Source organism: Muscardinus avellanarius, assembly GCF_963383645.1.
Source record: "Muscardinus avellanarius genome assembly, chromosome: 20".
NCBI lineage: Eukaryota > Metazoa > Chordata > Mammalia > Rodentia > Gliridae > Muscardinus > Muscardinus avellanarius.
This window is the reverse complement of record NC_137806.1, coordinates 35,057,754-35,079,678: the sequence shown is the minus strand read 5'-3', so window position 1 is coordinate 35,079,678 and position 21,925 is coordinate 35,057,754. Positions and strand designations below refer to the sequence as shown.

Genomic DNA, 21,925 nt, shown 5'->3' with positions numbered 1-21,925 from the left:
TGCAATCCTCCTGTCTCAGCCTCCCAACTACTAGGATTACAGGCCTGCAATACCATACCCTTTTTATTTTTTACTTTGATACAGGGTCTTGCTAGGTTGCTGAGGCTGGCCTCAAACCCGTGATCCTCCTGTCTCTGCCTCCTGAATACTAAGATCCCAGGTTGCTTGTCTAGCAATCTTTTTTTTTTCCCTTCAAGAGACAGGCCTCACTGTTGCTCAGGAGGGCAGTCTAATTCCTGGGTCAAGCTGCCCCTGCCTCAGCATCCCAGACGCCAGGGTTACAAGCCGAGGGTGCCACACCAGGGTTAGAGTTCTTTCAAAGCCAGCTCTCTGATGGCCTTGGTATCCCTGCAATAAAACTCCAGGGTCCTGGGCAGGGCTGGCCGCTTCCCACCCAGGACTTCACAGGCCACCCTCCCTGCCGGCTGGCCATGCTGTGCCCACTCACGGAGGCCGTGGGTGTCTGCCATTCACCTCCTTCACGTGGAATGTTCTTGCTCCTCAACCACAGAACTTGCCCTCACTTCCTTCATGGCCACACTAACCCAGGCCTTCGAGCTCAAGAAGCACCCCGGGCGGGCGGCTGCTGGCCTGGCCGTCCTCACTCTGCCAGCAGGATGCCGGGGTGTTGCCCACTTCTGAGCTGCAAGCACCCCAGCTGCTCAGACAGCGCCTGCACAGGGCAGGCTCACTATAGGTGAATGAAAGGCTACTCAGAACAGGACCCGGAGAACCCAACGAGGAGCCGAGAGCACGTGCAGTCTGTAGAGCACTGGCACCTGAGCAGGCACCGGGAAGCTGTGAGCCCAGTGCGTGGGAGCTGAGCCAGGAGGATCTCAGGTTCGCAGCCAGCCTCAGGAATTTAGCAAGGGCCTCTGCAGGATGGGCCTGGGTTCAATCTCAGAGGGGGAGAGGAGAGGAGAGGCCAGGAGGCGTGTGGGACACTAGAATTCCACGTTCAGTCAAACTTTACAGTGACTCCAGTAAGCACACCGAGGCTGCAGAACCTGCCCGAGCACCGTGGAAGGGAACGAGTTGCGCACTGGTTATAGAAAAGCACGGTTATGAAGCACAGCGTCCCCGCAGAGGGGCAGAGGACCCAGACTGTGGACTAGGAGTGCGGCTGAGCTCAGCTGTCCTAAGGAAAGACTCTGCTTAACCATCCAACAGGTTCCGGGCTTGCCTGGCTTCTCAGAACACAGAGTTGCTGCAGTGACTAGCATCAAAGGTGGGCCGTGAGGAGGGCCCAGCGAGTTAGGCGAGCATCACCGTGCGCCGGGGACAGCGTTCCGAGCCGGACCCAGGGCTCGCAGAAGAGCAGGTGGAACACATCCATGACAAGTGCCCAAGAACCTGCTGGAAGGAGGGGCGGTGGAGGGTGCTGCAGCTCTCAAGGCCCAGAGTGAAAGTTTAAATAAAAACAGCTCAGCTGATAGCATCCATCTGCAGGCATACCAGTAAGCCTGAGCTTCAGAGAAGCTGGGAGAAGAACAAAGTCGGAGGATAGAGCCCGCCAGCCAGGCAGGGAGAGGCTCAGCCAGACATGGGGAGGCAGCGAGCCACCGCAGAGGACGGCAAGGCCTGGGGGCTGACCCCGGGAGGAGAGTTTAGCTGCCCCGTGAGAAGGCAGGAGTACAGACAGCGCCGAAGGCCAAGGGAGTCGCGAGCACCGGCCAGCTCAGCAGGAAGCGTGGCCCCCAGGAGCAGCGCGCCCAACGCCCTGGGCAGGAGAGGGAGCCACGGACACCTGCCTGTGGGCTCTGCGGCCCTCAACAGCCAGCTCCACCTTTCTGCAACTTCCGTCCTGCTAGGAGGGTTGGACAGGAGGAAGATGTTCTCAGCCTCTTTTACCTCTAGCTCTTAGGAGGCAAGAGACAGGAAAGCAGAGAACTCTTAGCAGGAAGGATCAGAAAATAGATACACCTTTTCTTTCTTTTTTGGTACTGGGGATAGGACCCAGGGGCATTGTATCCCCAATGTACATCCTAGCCCTGTTTTTATTCTTTATTTTGAAACAGGGTCTCACTGAGTTACAAAGGGCCTCAGTAGCTGAAGCTGGCTGCAAACCGTGTTCCTCCTGTCTCAGCCTCCCAAGTACTAGGGTTACAGTGCACCACCGTGCCAGCAGAAACACTTTTAAATGACAGGAGGGACAGCTTCCGGCAGCTCTCCAGGTGCCTATGATGCAGAAGGCGCTTCACAAGCGGGCTCACGTACAGGCCTCACAGCCAGCCCGAGAGGCAGGAGAGACGGGTGCCATTCCAACCATCTCACAAGTGGAAGAACGGAGTCTCAGAGACTCAGCAGCCACTGGCCCAAAGGCCGTCCTGCAGCCTACCAGGTGGCGCACAGCCCAGATCCTGCAGGGGCACGGCTCGGCCAGCCTTCCACATGGAGAGGGCTCCTCGCTCCTGCAGGTAACCGCGGGTATGCGGAGTCTACTTGTGGCTGAAAATTAGGAGCCATACACATGCGGAACATCCGCTAACATGCAGTTCCTTTAGGATTATGGGGTTTGTTCCGTGTGGACTAACCCGCTGGACAGTGTCCCCACAAGGCTGAGTCACGCAGCCCGTTGTCTGGTCTTTGAGGTCTGGCGAGGAGGAGCTGCCCAGGATGGCAGCTACAGCGTGTCCAGCCCGTCTGCATAAAGACAAGGTCTCACTAGGTTGATGAGAGTCTCACTACTTGCTGATGCTATCCTCAAACTTGTGATCCTCCTGTCTCAGCCTCCCAAGTACTAGGGTTACAGGGTTACAGTTTTTTGTTTTGTTTTCTTTTTTGTGTGTGGTACTGGGATGGAACCCAGGGGCTTTTCTACCTCTGGGCTACACTCCCAGACATAATTTTTAGAAACAGGGTCTCACTAAGCTGCTGAGAGCCTCACTCAGTAGCTGAGGCTGGCTTTGAACCTGTGCGATTCTCCTGTCTCAGCCTCCCAAGTGCGGGGATTACAAGCGTGCGCCACCACGCCCATCCTCATCTTGAATTCCGATACAGTGAGGTACGTGGACATTCACACCAGCAATCCCAGGAGGGGATCAGGGCAGCTGAGGAGAGAGGGGTTTGTTGGGCTCGCTCTCTGGCATGGCTGTTTACCAACTGGACTCAGAAGCCAGCAGCTCACTGGGGTCCAGGCTCTGGGCCTAGAGTCCTGGCTCAGGTGCAGCCCTGCCCCCTGTGGCACCGCCTGGCTTCTCACCCAACCCTGGCGCCTGGTCTGTTTTTATCCTCTAAGAGGATTGTTGCCACATCCCTGTGGTCACAATAATAGAGCAACAGGATTGCCCCGCATCCTACTCCCTGCTCTAAAACCATTATCAGCCGCAGCTGACCAACTGACAGCCGCATGCGTGGAAACCCTGAGCAGCAGCGCCTGGCGCGGACGGTCTCACCCAGCTGGCTGCTCTTGCAGATGTTTAACAGAGCGGAGGGAGTTAGGGTTAAGTTGCAGAAATAATGCCATACGATTCTAGCAATGGGACAGAGGCGGGAAAGGAGGCTCCACGCCCCACAGCCTCTCTTCCCTCGGTGCTCCCCGGCCTCCGGCCCAGCCACGCTGCTCTGCACACGAGAGCAGGCCTCGCGCCTCTCCCCCGGAGGCCGCCGCTAGCCTCCCCGTGGAGGTGGACGGAAGGCCGTGGGGACAGGGGAGCCTCGCAGGGCGCTTTCAGGGCAAGCCCCACGAAGGCCGGGGAAAGCCGACCGCTTCCCAGTGGCGACAGCTGAGCCCGCTTCTCCTGCAGCACTTCACCCTTCCCTGTGGCTCCGCTTCCGCGGCTGGACGGACAGGGCCAGGCAGGCTCGTCTGAGGCACAAACTCCAGGGAAACCCCAGCCGGCACCCGGTGGCCAAGCCCCCGCACATCCCCGGGCCTGCCCTGCACTGGAGGGCACCCAGCGCGACCACGTAAGTCAGGACAGCTGCCGCCTGGTCTGAAGGCCTGCGCCCTGGCCAGCTGCCGGATTCCAGGTGGACTGCCTTCTCCAGTCCCAATGTCCTCGTCTAGAGCCAGAACGAAGCACCAGCCACTCACCTGCTGCCGTGAAGATGAAGCCAGAAACAGTGGACAGCAGAAGGGGCCATTGGGCGAATTCTGGGGATGGACCCAGGGCATTCCACCTCTGAGCTACACCCAACCCTACTTTATTTTTAATTTTGAAACAGGGTCTTGCTACAGTGCGGAAAGCCTCTCTAAGTTGTTGAAGCTGGTCTGGACCCTGCGAGCCTCCCAGCTCAGCCTCCCAAGTGCTGAGATTACAGGGGTGCCTCACCACACCTGGCTACTCTCTCATTCTGAAACAGGGTCTCACTAAATTGCTAAGGCTCTTGCTGAGTTGCTGAGGCTGTCAAACCTGCAATCCCCCTGTTTCAGCCTCCCAGTGCTGGGATTACAGGTGTGCACCACTGCACTTTCAGGATCACTACAGTGTTGCAATCATAATAAAATTCTTTATTGAAGACCTCCTCTACAATCACGCACAATAACCTCCTCCCTCTGGCATCTCTTAAGAGCTGTGCTGAAAGCTGGGCGTGGGGGCGCACACCTGCAATCCCAGTACGTGGGAGGCTGAGACAGGAGGAGCGCAGGTTCGCACCCAGCCTCAGCTACTGAGTGAGGCTGTCCACAACTTAGTGAGAACCTGTTTCAAAATAAAAGATAAAATAGGGCTGGGGGTAGGCTATGGTACTGGGTTCAACCCCAGTACCACAATAAATAGTTCAATAGATAAATAAGTAAATGAGAAAGAGCTGTATTCAAGTGGGCATGAGCCAGGTGGTTAATATAAACTGGCTTGTAAGCCCCTAAATGAAATAAACACCACACAGTCTCACCTGATAAAAGTTTACGCAGCCCGATCACAGAGTCTGCTCGTTCATACAAAGTGAATGTTGTCTGCTCACTATCAACAAAAATGCACATCGACCATGCCTTCCAGCAGCATGCTGGGCCACTGAGAGCGCACGCCGATGTCTCCCACACCTCTCGGGAGTCGCGGATGTCTTGACGTCTGACACGCCTGAGCGTGAGTCCTAGCTGGCTTTCCCTAAGTGGCTGGTCAAGTCAGACGGGAGAGTTCCTCAGGTATAAATCAGGAATAACAGGACCCACTGTGTGGGATTCGGATTCCAGCGATCCTGGCCCTCCAGGGCCCTGGGGTGTCTGGGTGGTGTCCAGATCGCCTTCCCAGTCCCCGGAGCAAGTGCTCTTGTGTTTTCAAGAATATTAACTCACACGCTCAAACACGATTACTACAGCTCCGTCATCCGGGAAGCACTACTGAAGGCACTCCCTCAGATCATTCATGCCGTAAGTGGACCATCAGGTCCAGAGTATGAACCCATCCATCCTCTAGCTGGCCCCTTATTACCCGTTCAGCCAGTGACTGAGGCTCTGTGGAGCCCTGGGACCTGACTCTCCGAACAGCCTCCGCGAGAGACAGCTTCCCAAGAGCCAGGTGTCTGCTGTCCCCTCCCAGAGACGGGCAAGAAGAAACACGGAGACCGGAGGAGACGGGGGCAAAGAGCTCTCAGCTTCACCTGCAAAGCTAAATTATCCTCGGAAAGCAGATCATGGAAGATTCAGGACGCTGCCGTCTTCGGGGCTCCGACACGCGAAGCCCACTAAGCTCCGTGGGTGTTCGGAGCCCTGGCCCCCACCTGGTCTTCTCCTGGCCTGCCATTCCTGGAAACGTTCAGGCTTGAACCCTGACACCGTTCCTTTTCTTAATAGTAAGTGTAAGCCCTGTGGAAGGCCAAGGCTGAGGTTCCATCAGATCCCCTTTGCCTACGAGCTTAATTTTAAACAGTCATTCGTTTTTTTAAGACTTTACAACATTAAGACACGTGCCTTCACCAGCAACGAATCCGCAGGACATAAACTACAGGCTCACACTGTGCTTTCGCCCCAGAAAAGTTTCACTTTGAGAACCTTCCTCCTTGCCTGGCTCGGTCTTCGGGGCTGAGCCCGGCAGTCACCCGGAATGACTGTCAAAACAGTCAGTCCAACACAGACACACGATGGAGCTTGGGGGAAGAACCAGTGTGTGTACAAACAGACAAACCCACATGTGCTGGTTGCCCAAGCCAATCTTTCAAGACAGAGACTGCCGGGGTGGACAGTGGAGCGGGGTGGCCCAGAGGAGTTGGGGACAAAGGAAAGATTCAGACCTGGGAAATCCACTGAAAGAGAACTCAGGGGAAGAAGAGGGGCAGATCTGCTGTGAGCTCGGGAGGGAGGGGAGAAGCCAGAAAACCCACCAAGCCTAGAGACGGCAAATGGAGCCTTCCCGGTTTCCAGGAAGCTGCAAAGCAGCCCTTTTAAAGTAAAGGAATCCTACTCACAAAGCAGAGGAAACCTAGCCACCAATGTAGGCTACCTGCACATCTGAAAAGGGAAATTCCTCTTTCCCTGCTCTGTAGTGGATTTCCAAACAGCAGGCCCCGGCTGAGCAGAAGCTGGGAGGGGCGCGGGGGTCTTTCTAGGATAGACCTCCCTGAGCTCAGCCGGCTGCCACTTGACACGGGTGCCTGGCCACACCGGAGCCTGGCTGTGGCTCCAGCAGGGTGGGCACGCGCAGGCCCGGGGACCAGGGCTTGGGGTACACGGCCAGGGGGCTCCGTATGAGACCGACAGCTTCCGGCAGAGCCAAGCTGCCCGCCATTCAGGGGAGGCAGGTCAGCAAGGCCGGCGGAAGGAGGCGAGGGTGGGCTCGGGACAGGGCCCTCCCGGCCGGCTGGCCTGCGGTGGAGGCCTGCTGCCCCTGCCGCTGCCCGGCCACTTACTTTGGTCCGGCCGTTGATCTTGTAGCTGCCCAGCTTGCCGTTGCAGTGCCGGATGAGGTCGTCCATGCTGCTCATGAGCAGCCCGATGGCCTCGCAGCCGGGCTCCTTGCCCTCGATCCAGGTGATCTGGTCGCCCCGTATGTCCTTGGACGAGTCGCTCTTCTGGCTGACCAGCTGGCCGTCCGTGAACTTGCCGGTGTCGTGCAGCGCGCGCACCTCGTCGCCGATCTGCTGGCCGGTCTCGCGGCCCAGGAAGTCGTCCACCACGCAGATGCCGTGCTTGTTCATGCAGGGCACGATGTACTCGAGCGCCAGCTTGAGCGCGGGCAGCGGCTTGGTCTGCCCGTTGGGCCGCGCGCCGCCCGGGCTCAGCGCGTCGGCCGCGGGCGCCGCGGGGCTCAGGCTGGCCGCCTCCCCGGCCCCCGGCCCCGGCCCCGGCCCCGGGCCCGGCCCCGGCCCGCGCCCGCCCCGCCGCGGCCCCGCCGGCCCGCCCGCCCTGGCCGGCCTGCCCGGCCCCGCCGCGCCCAAGGGCCCCGGGGCAGGGCCGGGGGCAGGGCCGGGGTCTGGGCCGGGGTCTCGGCCGGGGTCGGGGCCGGGGTCTCGGCCGGGGTCTGGGCCGGGGTCCCGGCCGGGGTCCCGGCCGGGGGCCGGCGCGGGCGCGGGGCCCTTGGGCGCCGCGGGGCCCTGGCACACCAGCTTGTGCTTCTTCCAGTCCTGGCGCTGGTGCTCCTTGCAGCAGTAGAAGGAGCTGCGGCAGCGGCCGCAGCGCAGCAGGTTCTCCATCTTCCCGCACAGCTCGCAGTACTGCCGCTCGCGCTCGGCGCCCGCGCCGCTGTCACTCGCCATGGCGGGCGCGGCGTGTCCCGGCCGCACGTCCCCGCCGCCGCCGCCGCCGCACCTGCCCGGAGGAAGCGGAAGCGGCGGGTCACGGCGGCCGCCGCCCGCCCGGCCTGCAGACAAAGGCCGCGGCCGCCGAGCAGGCCGCGCCGCCCTCCGCGCCGGCTCCGTGTGTGTGCGTACGCGCGCGTGTGTACACGCATGTCTGTGACTGTGAGCCTGTGCCGCGTACACGTACGTGTGCGTGAATACACATGCATGTGTGCGCGTCACGTGTTTGCATATGCGTGCCTGTGTGTGTGCATGTTGTACACGTGTGATGCGAGTGTGTACACGCGTATTAGGCACATGTATATACATTTGTATGTGTATGTGTGTGATACACATGTACACGTACACACACGCATGTGTATGCGTGCTACTTACGCGTGTGTGTGTACACATATACATATGCGCACGTGTCTGTGTATATGTATACATATATACATATACATATCTCCATCTCCAAGCTGTACCCCAGCTCTATTTTGTTTATTTATTTATTTTATTTGGAAACAGGGTCTCACTAAGTTGCTGAGGAAGCCTCTATCTTCCAAGTCCTGGGATTACTCACGTCCACCACCACAACCACTACCGGACATTTTGTAATTTGTTATTTCATATCTGTTTTACATACATGCATACGTATATGTATGTATCTATATATCTGTATACATATATGCATGTCTTGCACATGTGTATATATGTGTACATACATCCATGTATACAGATGTATATGTATACACATATACGTATGTATACAGTGTGTGTGTGTGTGTGTGTGTGTGTGTGTGTGTGTGTGTGTGTGTGATGCTGGGGATTGAACCTGGGGCATCTGTCTCCAAGCTATACTCCAACTCTATTTTATTTATTTATTTTAATATTTTATTTTATTTTTGCAGAACTGGGAATTGAACCCAATTGTACCTCTGAGCTACATCCCCAGCCCTATTTTTTATTCTTTATTTTGAAACAGGGTCTCACTGAGTTGCAAAGGGCCTCACTAAGTAGCTGAGGTAGACTGAGAATCGCGATCCTCCTGTCTCAGCCTCCCAAATGCTGGGATTACACCACTACGACCATCCTTAGCCCTCCACCCTTTTTAATTTTTATTTATTTATTTATTTATTGGTGGTACAAGGGATGGAACCCAGGGGACTTCTACCACTGAGCTACACTCCCAGGCCTATTTTATATTTTATTTGGAAACAGGGTCTTACTAAGTTGCTGAAAGCCTCACTAAATAGCTTCAAACCTGTGCGATCCTCCTGTCTCAGCCTCCCAAGCGCTGGGATTACAAGCGTGCGCCACCACGCCCGGCTTCCCTAGCCCTTTATTTTTATTTTATATTATTATAAATTTTAAATTTTGTTTTTATTTTATTTTTATCTATGTTATTATATGTGTGCTATATGTTACACACACACGTGTATGTATATAGTGTGTGATGCTGAGGATTCAGCCCAGGGGCAGTCTACCTTCAAACTATACCCAGCTGTTTTGTTTTTGTTTTTGTTTTTGTTTTGCGGGTTTGGGGGTGAAACCAAGGGGCATTTGGCCTCCGAACTGCACACTCTGCCTTATTTTTTTATTCTTTTTTTTTTTTTTTGGTGGTACTGGTGTTCCTGGAAACCCTTTTACCTCTGGGCTACACTCCCAGACCTATTTTATATTTTTTGAAACAGGGTCTCTTAAGCCAGCGTGGCTGGCTTTGAACCTGCGCGATCTTCCTGTCTCTGCCTCCCAAGCGCGGGGATTACAAGCGTGTGCCACCACGCCCGGCTTATTTTATTATTCTTTATTTTTGAAACAGGGTGTCACTAAGTTGCGGAGGGCCTCACTAAATAGCTTCAAACCTGTGCAATCCTCCTGTCTCAGCCTCCCAAGCGCTGGGATTACAAGCGTGCGCCCCCACGCCTGGCTCTGTGTTTTATTTGTTACCTTTTTTTTTTTTTTTTTTGGAAATAGGATCTCACTAAGTTACCGAGGCTGGCCAAAAACCTGAAATCCTCCCTTCTGGGTCTTCCAAGTATTGGAATTACAGGCAGGCACAATGCCTAGCTTATTTCTATATTTTAAAGTAGGGTTTCCACTAATAAAAAAATATATAAATCTAATAAAAAATATATATAATTTTTTAAAAAATAAAAAAAATAAAGCAGAGTGGTGTATTCATTTCGAGTCACCCCCCACATGCCATTTTGGCATGGGGCTGTATTTCTATTTTCTGTATTTCTATCTTTCTAATAAACTTCTTTAAATCTTCAAAAAATAAATAAAATAGGGTTTCATTAATTTGCCAAGGGCCTTGCTAAATTGCTGAGACTGTTCTCCAACCTGAGCTCCTCCTGTCTCGGACTCTCAGTGCGGAGATGATAGGCATGTGTCACCACCATACCTGGCTTGGCTATTTTATTTTTGTGCTACTCTATTTATTTAGTCTTGACACTAGGGTGTTTTCTCTGTGTGTGTGTGTGTGTGTGTGTGCGCGCGCGCGCTTCTGGGGATGGAACCCAGGGGCATTCTACCTCTGAGCTACACCCGCAGCCCTATTTTTTATTCTTTATTTTGAAACAGGGTCTCACTGAGTTGCAAAGGGCCTCACTAAGTAGCTGAGGCTGCCCAAGAACTGTGACCCTCCTGTCTCAGCCTCCCGAATCCTGGGATTACAAGCGTGTGCCACCACGCCCGACTTGATACTAGGGTTTGAATCCAGGGGCATTCTGCCTCTGAGCTATAGCCTCAGCCCTATTCCATTTTTTATTTTTAAACAGGGTCTCACTTGGTTGCTAAGCATCCTGTTAAGTTGTTGAGGCTGGTCTTGAACTTGTAATCCTCCTGTCTCGGTCCCCTAAGTACTGGGATTACAGGTGTGAACTCTTAAACCCTGTGGGGTCCAGCCGGGCTCACAACCCTGTGCAAACGTTTTTGTTTGTTTGTTTTTGTTTTTGTTTTCTTGGCTATGAGGTTAAACAAAGTACCTGGTGCTGAGGTGGTGTTCGGGTGGACACATCACGACTCACCGGGAGACTCCTGGTGGTGTCCGGGTGGACACATCACGACTCACCGGGACACTCCTCCTTCAGTGATCTCCGTGTCACGGGAGCACGACTACAGAAGGATTTCTCTGTTAGAACCTATGCTCCGCTGATGAGCACAGCTCTGTGGTTTACAGATCACAGAAGCCGTGGCCAGAAATGAACCAGGGGTTCCTGCCATTTGTCTGAAGAATGAAAATGAAAAGGTGCGCCCGTGGTTTTGACTTTTACGGTCTTTATTTTGCACCTCCCCAAGCTAGGCTTGCACATCTCCTAAGCAGGCTGCAAGTCCCAACACCAGTGCAGTCCTTAAAATACAGCTCTCCAAGCCAGGCGTGGTGGCACACACCTGCAATCCTGGTACTTGGGAGTGGGAGGCTGAGGCAGGGGGAGCGCAGGTTCGAAGCCAGCCCCAGCAATTGAGTGAGGCTCTCAGCAACTTAGCAAGACCCTGTCTCCAAATGAAACATAAGTAGAGCTGGGGGCCCCTGGTTCCACCCAATACCACACACAAAAAATTCAGCCTTCCAGATTCGGGAGCTGAAACGGGTACCCTAGAGGAGAGGTATAAGAGGCTGTTATAAACTACCTTGCAGAATAATTTCTTAAAAGGAAAAGGAAGCCAGGCGTGGTGGCACACACTTGTAATCCCAGCATTCTGGAGGCTGAGACAGGAGGATCGCAGTTCTTGGGCAGTCTCAGCTACTTAGTGAGGCCCTTTGCAACTCAGTGAGACCCTGTTTCAAAATAAAGAATAAAAAAATAGGGCAGGGGGTGTAGCTCAGAGGTAGAATGTCCCTGGGTTCCATCCCCAGTACCGCAAAAAAAAAAAAAAAAAATTACTATTGGAAGCCGGGTGGAAGCCGGGCATGGTGGCGCACACTTGTCATCCCAGTACTTGGGAGGCTGAGACAGGAGGATCACATGGGTTCAAAGCCAGCCTCAGCTACTTAGTGAGGCTCTCAGCAACTTAGTGAGATCCTGTTTTCAAATAAAATTTTAAAAAATAGGTCTGGAAGTGTAGCCCGGAGGTAGAAATCCCCTGGGTTCCATCCCCAGTACCATAAAGCTGGGTGGGGTGACACACGTCTGTAATCCCAGTGCTTGGAAGCTAAGACAGGAGGATCATGAAGTTGAGGCCAGCACGTGGTAACTTAGTGAAACCCTGTTTCAAAATGAAAAATAAAAAAGGCTAGCCATGTAGATCAGAGGTAGACTGGTTCAATCTCCAGCACCACACACCACACACACACACACACACACAATTACTACTTAGTTCTGTGGTTTGCTAATTATGCCCTATATGTTTTTCTATTTTCACTGAAATCTACTTAAGAGAAGCCTATATCAAGACCCTTTTTTTTTTTTTTTTTTTTTGCAGGTCTGTGGATGTAACGCAGAGGAATTTGACCTCCGAGCTACACCCACTGCCCAATATTTATTTATCTATTTATTTATTTATTTATTGTGGTACTGGGATTCCTAGAAACCCTTCTACCTCCAGGCTACACTCCCAGATCTATTTTATACTTTTTTTAAATTTGGAAACAGGGTCTCTTAAGCCAGCGCGGCTGGCTTCAAACTTGTGGGATCCTCCTGTCTCCGCCTTCCAAGTGCGGGGATTACAAGTGTGCGCCACCACACCCAGCTTTATTCTTTATTTTGAAACAGGGTCTCACTGAGTTGTGGAGGGCCTAAGTAGTTGAGGCTGTCTGCGAACCGTGATCCTCCGTTCTCAGCCTCCCACATGCTGGGATTATATCAAGACCCTTGTTTTCATACCCAGAGGCATTCAACCTCCAAGTTACACCCAGCCCTATTTTATTCTTTTATTTTGAAACAGGGTCTCCCTAAATTGCTGAGGCTGGCTGCGAACCACTGATCCTCCTGTCTCAGCCTCCCAAGCACTGGGATTACAAGTGTGCGCCATCATACACAGCTACATCAAGACTTTATTAGCAGCCAGGCGTGGTGGCACACGCCTGTAAACCCAGTACTGTGGAGGCCCAAACACAGAAAGATCTCAAGTTTGGGGCCACCCTAGGTAATCTAGCAAAATCCCATCTCTCAGAAATAAAACAGATGAAGTAAAACCTTTATTTTTTATTTTTATTTTTTGGTGGTACTGGGGTGGAACCCAGAGGCTTTCTACCTCCAGGCTCTACTCCCAGACCTATTTTATACTTTATTTGGAAACAGGGTCTCACTAAGTTGCTGAGAGCCTCACTCAGTAGCTGAGGCTGGCTATGAACCCGTGCGATCCTCCTGTCTCAGTCTCCCAAGCGCGGGGATTACAAGCGTGCGCCACCATGCCTGGCGAAGCAAAACCTTTAATAGCTTTTTTGTTCCAAGTTAGTCCACAAAATTACAAATTGAACTTGTATGTCTTGAATATACTTGGTCAAATATTTTTCTAAAGCTTTCACAAATAGAACAGATATACAATACTAATTCCAAATATCCCAAGAACCATGATTTCGGAATGTCCACTTATTCGGACTTTATTATCTGTGAGATAATTCCAACTTAATGAGGTTTCTCCAAGTCATTTTCTGATAGCACGGCAGCGGCTGGTAGGGTCCTCAGCGTGGTTCTGGGCCTCCACGCAGGAATTTATTGTATAAACATTAACATGGTGCTTAACCTTGTGAACCAAAATCCGCTCTCAGTGTTCTATAGATATTAAGCACCGGCCAAGCCTGGTGGCACACACTTGTAATCCCAGACGTTAGGAGGCCGAGACAAAAGGATCACAGGTTCATAGCCAGCCTCAGCTACTTAGTGAGGCACTCCGCAAGTTAGTGAGACCCTGTGTCAAAATAAAACATATGAGCCAGGCTTGGGGGCGCACGCTTGTCATCCCCGCATTCGGGAGGCTGAGACCGGATGATCGCTATCCACTGACAGCCTCCACTACTCAGTAAGACCCAGTTTCAAAATAAAGAATTAAAAATAGGGCAGGGGGTATAGCTCGGAGGTCGAATGCCCCTGGGTTCCATCTCCAGAGCCGCTAAATAAATAAATAAATAAATAAATAAATAAATAAATAAATATGCCAGGCACGGTGGCACACGCTTGTAATCTCAGTACTTGGGAGGCTGAGACAGAAGCTGTACCTGCAGATTTGAAGCCTCAACAACTTAGTGAGACCGTTTCCAAATAAAAAATAAAATAGGGCTGGGGATATAGTTCTGAGGTAGAATATCCCTGGGTTCAATCCCCAGTAGTGCAATAAATAAGTAAATAAGAGGGGGGGGCGAGGAGAGAGAGAGAGAGAGAGAGAGAGAGAGAGAGAGAGAGAGAGGAAGAAGAAGAAGAAGAAGGAGGAGGAGGAGGAGGAGGAGGAGGAGGAGGAGGAGGAGAAGAAGAAGAATTGAAGGAAGGGAAGAGAAAAAAGTAGTGAGTCTCTCATCGACCTGGCGAGATCGTGTTTCGAAATAAAAATAAAATAGGGCTGGGGGTGTAGCGTGGCGGTAGAATGCCCCTGGGTTCGGTCCCCGATATCCAAAGAGAAAGAGAAAGAGAAAAAGAAAAGCAAAGGAAGAAGAAAAGGAAGAAAGAAAGTTACCTACATCCCCAAACAGCACTAGGAGGTGGTCCTTCCTGCAGACCCACCGCACAGAAGGCGACGTCTGTCGGCTGTGTGAGGCGGTCTCCCTCCTGAGCCTCAGGACTGTGGCTGGACGCTCTCCGGACCCAGAGCCCAAGCCTTGGGGGTGAGCCTGGGCGCCAGTGTTGGAGCTAGGAGTTTCTGGCTTGAGGAGCCCTACCTGTTCCCACCTCAGCAGGAGCACTGTCCTGGAAGGAATTAATGTGCTGTGCTGTCTTATCGGCCAGCCCACACCCCAGCTGACCCCACGTGGCTCCCTCTGCACTTCAGGAAGGATTTCTTAAGCCTACGGCAGCCGCTGAGAAGACACCAGAGACTCGCTAAAAGACGGGTCTCGAGGCCAGCCCAGGGCGGTGCAGGGAGGGAGTGGATGTTGATGCCCCGTGGAGGCGTGAGATCAGAGTGTGCCTTGGAGGGAGCAGCCCGACCTCTCTGCCTTCCAGAAACGCTCGCCACTCACAGCCCAGTGTCGTGGCTTCTGCAGGAAACCAAATATCTGACTGTGACTAATGGCCTCCCGTCCGTCTGTGGCAATTTTGCTTTAATTCACTGCAGAGAACAGAAAAGTCACAAGTGGACACAGGCATCCCACCAAGATAAACAGGAAGCCGGGCCTCGGGTTCTGGGAAAGCAACTAAAAATCCCAGCCCTTTTTTCTGACTAGGGTTTGGGGAAGTGCAGGAGCCGTTGCTGGGAGCAGCACCTGCCCGCTGCATCCTGGGGCTGCCAGACCCACGCGGGCTTGGTGCTTCCCAGGCCATGGGAGAGTGGCTCTGCCTCCTCGGACGGAGTCTCCCTGTGCAATAAGCCACTCAGTGAGGCTGCCTCCATGGCCGGGAAACCCAAATTGCCAGACTTGATCGGTGTATGTTTTCCTTTCATTTATTTATTTACACCTTTGGAGCTGAGGATTGAACCCAGGGTCATTCCACCTCCAAGCTACACTCCCAGCCCTTTTTATATTTATTTTTAAGCAGGGTCTTGCTAAGATGTTGAGGCTGTCTCTGAACCTGCAACCCTCCTGTCTCACCCTCCAAAGTACTAGGATCATAGGCATGTGCCACTATGCCCAATTCAAATTATGATTTTATTTTTTATTTTTGCAGCAATCGGGTTGAACCCAGAGACATTCTACCTCTGAGCTACACCCCCAGCCCTATTTTGTTCTTTATTTTGAAACAGGGTTTCACCAAGTTGCAGAGGCGGGCCACAAACCTGAGATCATTCTGTCTTAGCCTCCCAAATGCTGGGATTACAAACGTGCACCACCATGTCCGGCTCAAATTACGATTTTTTTTTTTTTTTTTTTTTTTTTTTTGCGGTACTGGGGTTCCTGGAAGCCCTTCTACCTCCGGGCTACATTCCCAGACCTATTTTATATTTTTGAAATAGGGTCTCTTACGCCAGCGCGGCTGGCTTCGAACTTGCGCGATCCTCCTGTCTCTGCCTCCCAAGCGCGGGGATTACAAGCGTGCGCCACCACGCCCGGCTCAAATTATGATTTTAAAAAGGTCTCCTGGCAGCCGGGCGTGGTGGCGCACGCTTGTAATCCCCACGCTTGGGAGGCGGAGACAGGAATATCGCATAGGTTCAAAGCCAGCCTCACTGGTTTAAGAGGCCCTGTTTCCAAATAAAATATAAAATAGGTCTGGGAGTGTAGCCCAGAGGTAGAAGGGTTCCATCCCCAGTACCACCAAAAAAAAAAAAAAGGTCTCCTGGCAGTGGCGTACACCTGTAATCTGAAACAGGAGGATCGCAGGTTTGAGGACAGCCTCATCAGGAGACTCCCAGCAACTTAAAAAGACAAAACAAAAAAATAAAAAAGGGCTGGAGTGTATTAGTTACTGGGGATGGAAATGGAACCCAGGGGCATTCTACCTCTGAGCTACACCCCCAGCCCATTTTTTATTTTTTATTTTATTTATTTATTTATTTTTTGCGGGTCTGGGGATGGAACCCAGAGGCATTTGACCTCCAAGCTACACCCCCTGCCCTTTTATTTTTTTTATTATTCTTTATTTCGAAACAGGGTCTCACTAAGTTGCTGAGAGCCTCACTAAGTAGCTGAGGCTGGCCACGAGCCTGCGATCCTCCCATCTCAGCCTCCCAAGTACTGGGATGACAAGCGTGCGCCACCACGTCCGGCTATATGACTGGGTCGTCGGTGCTTCTGTTGGCACTGTCTGTGGGCTTTATGGGTCTGGGGGACACTACAGAGAGACCGTGATACAGATCCTGAGCTGCGTTCTAGATGTGAAAGTTCTAGCAAGGGCAGGTGCAGAGACTGTGGTTTGCTAATTGGTGAGCGCATGAGCCAGAGACGCTGCCCAGCAGTAACTGACATCATGGTATACACCAGGGTCAGCAAATTCTTCTGCACAGGCCCAGACAATAAACATCCTAGGCTTTGGGGCCCTGCTATCTCTTCTTGTTGTGGGCCGGCCACTCCGTGGCTGAAACACAAAAACATCCATGGACAAGAAGTAACCCAGCGAAGGGGCTGCGTTCCCACCACGGCAACAGCAAAAACAGGAAGCGCTGGATTTAGCCCCCGGCCATAGGTGCCACCTGCCACACAGCGAGCCCTCGGAAACGGCCTCAGCGCAGATGAGCCACGAGGGTCAGGAGACGGCCACTGGGCCGCAGGAGACTCGGAGACTCCCGTAGCGAAAGCGCAAGTCGGCCTTCCCCGGAGGTCTGGTTCAGATTTTTTGCAAGGTAATTAGTATGATCTTAGATAATATTTAGTAAGCTGGGTGTGGTGACGCACTCTTGTAATCCCAGTATTTGGGAGGCTGAGACAGGGGGATCGCAGGTTCGTGGCCAGCCTCAGCTACTTAGTGAGACCTTGTAACAAAATAAAAAAATAAAATGAGGGCTGGGAGTATAGCTCAGAGGTAAAATGCCTCTGGGTTCCCCGGGCATGGTGGCGCACGCTTGTAATCCCCGTGCTTGGGAGGCTGAGACAGGAGGATCGCACAGATTCAAAGCCAGCCTCAGCTACTTAGTGAGGCTCTCAGCAACTTAGTGAGACCCTGTTTCCAAATAAAATATAAAAAATAGGTCTGGGAGTATATCCCGGAGGTAGAAAGCCTCTGGATTCCATCCCCAGTACCACCAAAAGAAAAAAAAAAAAAAAAAAAAAAAAGAATGCCTCTGGGTTCAACCTTCAGTACCACAAATAAATAAATAAATAAATAAATAGATAAATAAAATAAGAAATAAAAAATAGAATTTGGGCGTGGTGGCACACGCTTGTAATCACAGCATTAGACTGAGGCAGGAGGATCATGGTTCAAGGACAGTCTCAGCTACTTAGTGAAGCCCTTTGCAACTTACTGAGACCCTGTTTCAAAATAAAATATAAAGTAGGTCTGGGAGTGTAGCCCAGAGGTAGAAAGCCTCTGGGTTCCACCCCCAGTACCACACACACACACACACACACACACACGAATAAAAAATAGGGCTGGGGGGTGTAGCTGGAGGTGGAATGCCCATGGATTCCATCCCCAGTATCACACACACACACACAAAGAAATAAAAATAGAACTAGGGGTGTGGCTCAGAGGTAGAATATTCCTGGGTTCAATCCCCAGATTGGAGACAGTGGGTTTAGGGAAGTAACTGAGGACAGCAGTGCAGTCCAGAGACAGGGTATTTGAAAGACAAAGAAGCTGGGTGTGGTGACACAGACCTGCAGTCCCAGTCCTTTGGAGGCTGAGATAGGAGGATCTCAGGTTTGAGGACAGCCTCAGCAAGTAGTGAGAGTCTCCAACCTAGCATGACTCTGTTTTCAAATTAAAAAAAAAAAAAAAATGGCTGGAGTGTAGCTGAGCATGCCGGCACACACTGTAATCCCAGCACTCGGGAGACAGAGACTGGATGGTGGCTCACGGACAGCCTCAGCTACTTAGACCCTTCACAACTCAGTGAGACCCTGTTTCAAAAAACAAAAAACAAAAAAAAAAAAAAAAACGGGCGTGGTGGCGCACGCTTGTAATCCCTGGGCTTGGGAGGCAGAGATAGGAGGATCGTGCTGGTTTGAAGCCCCTCGCTGGCTTAAGAGACCCTGTTTCCAAATATAAATATAAAATAGGTCTGGGAGTGTAGCCCGGAGGTAAAAGGGCTTTCAGGAACCCCCGTACCACCAAATAAATAAATAAATAAATGGGGGAAAAAATCCATGTTTTTCTCCTGATAAGAAATATCCTGGGTGTATTCATTTGAGTCACCCCTGCATGCCAGCCTGGTATGGAGCTGTACCTATCCTCTGTATTTCTGTCTTTCTAATAAACTTCTTTAAATCTTCAAAAACAACAACAACAACAACAACAACGAAATATCCTCATGTAAGGAACAGTGCTGTGAGTTTCCTGCAAGCGTCCGCTGGCCGCAGAGGCAGGGACAGGAGCTGAATTGCAAGTCACGTCTCGGGGCAGCCAACAGTACCACAAAGGCAGGGTGGTTGTGGTTGTGGTTGGTGATGAGATTTCCCTCAGTTAAGCACTGGCTGCTCGGGGAGGCCGCGCAGGCCTCCCAGACCTTGCCTGGAGCCGCGGCCACGCGGAGCGGGGCTTCCCAAGCACGGAGCTGCTGCACGGCACTACCTGGTGTGTGTGTGCTTATGCTACAGGCCTCAGTGTTCACATGGAGTGTGGGTGTGTCTATTTATTTACTTATTTATGTGTGTATGGTACTGTTGATTGAACCCAGGGACATCCTACCCGATTTATACCTCCAGCCCTGCTTTTTCTTTTTGACTTTGAAACAGGGTCTCATTAAGTTGCGGAGGGCCGCGAACCTGCAATCCTCCTGTCTCAGCCTCCCAAACACTGGTATTACAAATGTCTGCCACCATGCCCAGACTGGTGGGGGCATATTTATGTAGTTGTGTTATATGTAGCCCTGTAAGTGATTGCTGTAATAGGTATTCAAATACAGAAGAATAAAAAATGGACACTTACCTTACTCCTCACACAAAAAGAAATGAAAAATACTTTAAACAATAAGACCAAAAACTATGCCGGGAGTGGTGGCGCACGCTTGTCATCCCAGTACTTGGGAGGCTGAGGCAGGAGGATCGCACGTTTGTGGCCAGCCTCAGCTACTTAGTGAGACCCTCTGAAACTTAGTGAGGACCTGTTTTAAAATTAAAAATAGGGCTGGAGTGTAGCTCTGAGGTAGAATGCCCCTGGGTTCATTCTTGGCATGAAAAAAAATCTCTACCCATGTATACTAAGAAGCTTAGCGGGTACATGGAGGCTCCCGTGTAATTCCAGTACGTGGGAGGCTGTAGAGTTCCGCCTAAGCCGTCTATACAGACCCTGCTTAACGAAAAAAGAATTGGAGCCCGGCGTTGGTGGCACAGGCTTGTAATCCCAGCATTCGGGAGGCTGAGACCGGAGGATCGCAGTTTATGGACGGCCTCAGCTACTTAGTGAGGCCCTCTGCAGCCTAGTGAGACCCGGTTTCAAAGTAAAGACTAAAAAATTAGGCTGAGTGTGTAGCTCAGAGGCAGAATGCCCCTGGGTTCCATCCCCAGTACCCCCCCCAAAAAAAACAGAAATAGCTGGGGGTGTAGCTCAGAGCTGAAGAGCCCTGAGTTCAGTTCTTAGTACTACACACACACGCACGCATGCATGCATGCACGCACGCACATGAAATTATGTATGTATCGAAACATAGAGGAAAGCAATTTCATCTGTTTACGGCAGATCATTCCCACACTCCTCTGACGTAAGCAGAGCAGGCGTGACTCCCTGCACATTTCTAGAGACGGTGGCTGTGGAGACGGTCAGTGAGCCCCAAACCCTGGCGCTGAGGTGCCCGTGCGAGCAGCAGCTCCCAGGAGCGGAGGGACGGTGGTGAGAAGCCAGAGCCGCTTTCGTGTGCTGTGGAAACCTTAGTCGAGTTGTAACCTGCGCCAACATGGAAAAAAGACGATTATCTAATGAAATGATAGAGCCGCCTAAGGGGATTGCCAGATCAGTGTCAGAAATAGCTCCTGGTTTCTTCAGCTGCTTATCCTAAGGAAAAGATAGGATTCACAGAAAAAAGAATTGCTACCATTAAGTTTCGGCAAACTCTTTTTCAAACAGAAGCTGACACAGTGGTGCATACCTGTAATCCCAGTACTTGGGAGGCTGAGACAGGAGGATTATAGGCTCAAGACCAGCCTCAGTAATTTGGCAAGATCTTATTTTAAAGTAAAAAATAATATAGGGTGTAGCTTGGAAGTAGAATGACCTTGGATATAAACAAAGCAAAATGAAAACCAACAGAATTATAGGAATCTTGGGCATCCTCTCTGACTTAAATGAGAGGACTTTTAAGAATCATAAAGTTCTCTGGGCGTGGTGGCGCACGCTTGTAATCCCCGCACTTGGGAGGCGGAGACAGGAGGATCGCACAGGTTCGAAGCCAGCCTCAGCTACTTAGTGAGGCTCTTGGCAACTTAGTGAGACCCTGTTTCCAAATAAAATATAAATTAGGGCTGGGAGCATAGCCCGGAGGTAGAAAAGCCCCATCCCCGGTACCACTAAATAAATTAATAAATAAGAATCTTAAAATTTGAGCCAGGTGTCATGGCACATGCTTGTAATCAGTACTTGGGAGGCTGAGACAAGGGATTTGGGTTCGTGGCCAGCCTCAGCTACTTAGTGAGGCCCTGCTACAAAACAAGCTTCAAATAGGGCTGTGGGTACAGAATGCCCCTGGGTTCCATCCTTAGTATAAAAAAAAAAAATCTTAAAGTTGTTCACAACAAGCTTATAGGGGTCCCCAAGTAGAAAAGGCTCATCTTGTTGGGTGTGGGGGTTCACACCTATAATCCTAACACTCGAGAGGCTGAAACAGGAAGGTCTCGGGTTCAAGGACAGGCTTAACAAGTTGTGAGGTCTCAGCAACATCGTAGTGAGACTCTGTTTCAAAATAAAATTAAAAAGCAAAACAAAACAAAAAACAACAACAGGGTGAGGGTGTAGCTCAGAGGTGGAATGTCCCTGGGATCAGTCTTCAGTGCCACACACACAAAAAAGACTTGCATTGACGGAAGCATCCCCAGCTTGGACCTAGAAAGTACAGAGACGTCGCAGAATGAAAGCGGGCCCTGGGATCTTTTTATCATTGCTGCTGTTTCTTTTAAAGGTTGCTATAGAAATGTTACTAGTATTTTTTCAGTTGCCACAATTGATCTTCGAATAATATATTTAACATCATGAACAGCGTAAGAACCTAACAACTGTGTACATTCCATACCCATTTTCAGCCCTTAGGTTTTGTTTTATATTTTTTTTTTGAAACAGGTTCTCACCTGGTTGATGAGCAGCTCACTACTTGCTGAGGCTGGCTTTGAACCTGTGATCCTTCTGTCAGCCCCTCAAGTACAGATGGGTGCCACCAGGCCCGGCTTTGTGTTATTATCATATTATATTTTCCTTATTCCTATGCCATAAGCCCTACCATGCATTGTAATGTTTGTTTTGAAATATCAATAACTTTCTGGGCATGGTGACACACGCTGGTAATCCCAGCATTGGGGAGGCTGAGACCGGAGGATCGCGGTTCGTGGATAGTCTCATCTACTTAATGAGGCCTCTGCAACTCAGTGAGACCC

At 51.3% G+C, this 21,925-nt stretch overlaps 1 protein-coding gene across 1 annotated transcript in view; it reads right to left on the bottom strand.

The window, feature by feature from the left end:
• Positions 1-7,632, bottom strand: part of EGLN1 (egl-9 family hypoxia inducible factor 1) — a gene marked incomplete at both ends in the record, with an annotated part of 28,520 nt that extends 20,888 nt beyond the window's left edge. The window contains 2 exons of the mRNA XM_080717239.1: positions 6,787-7,197; positions 7,282-7,632. Coding sequence (XP_080573365.1) covers positions 6,787-7,197; positions 7,282-7,632 — 762 coding nt within the window. The remainder of the gene's footprint in view (positions 1-6,786; positions 7,198-7,281) is intronic.
• Positions 7,633-21,925: the final 14,293 nt, after the last annotated feature.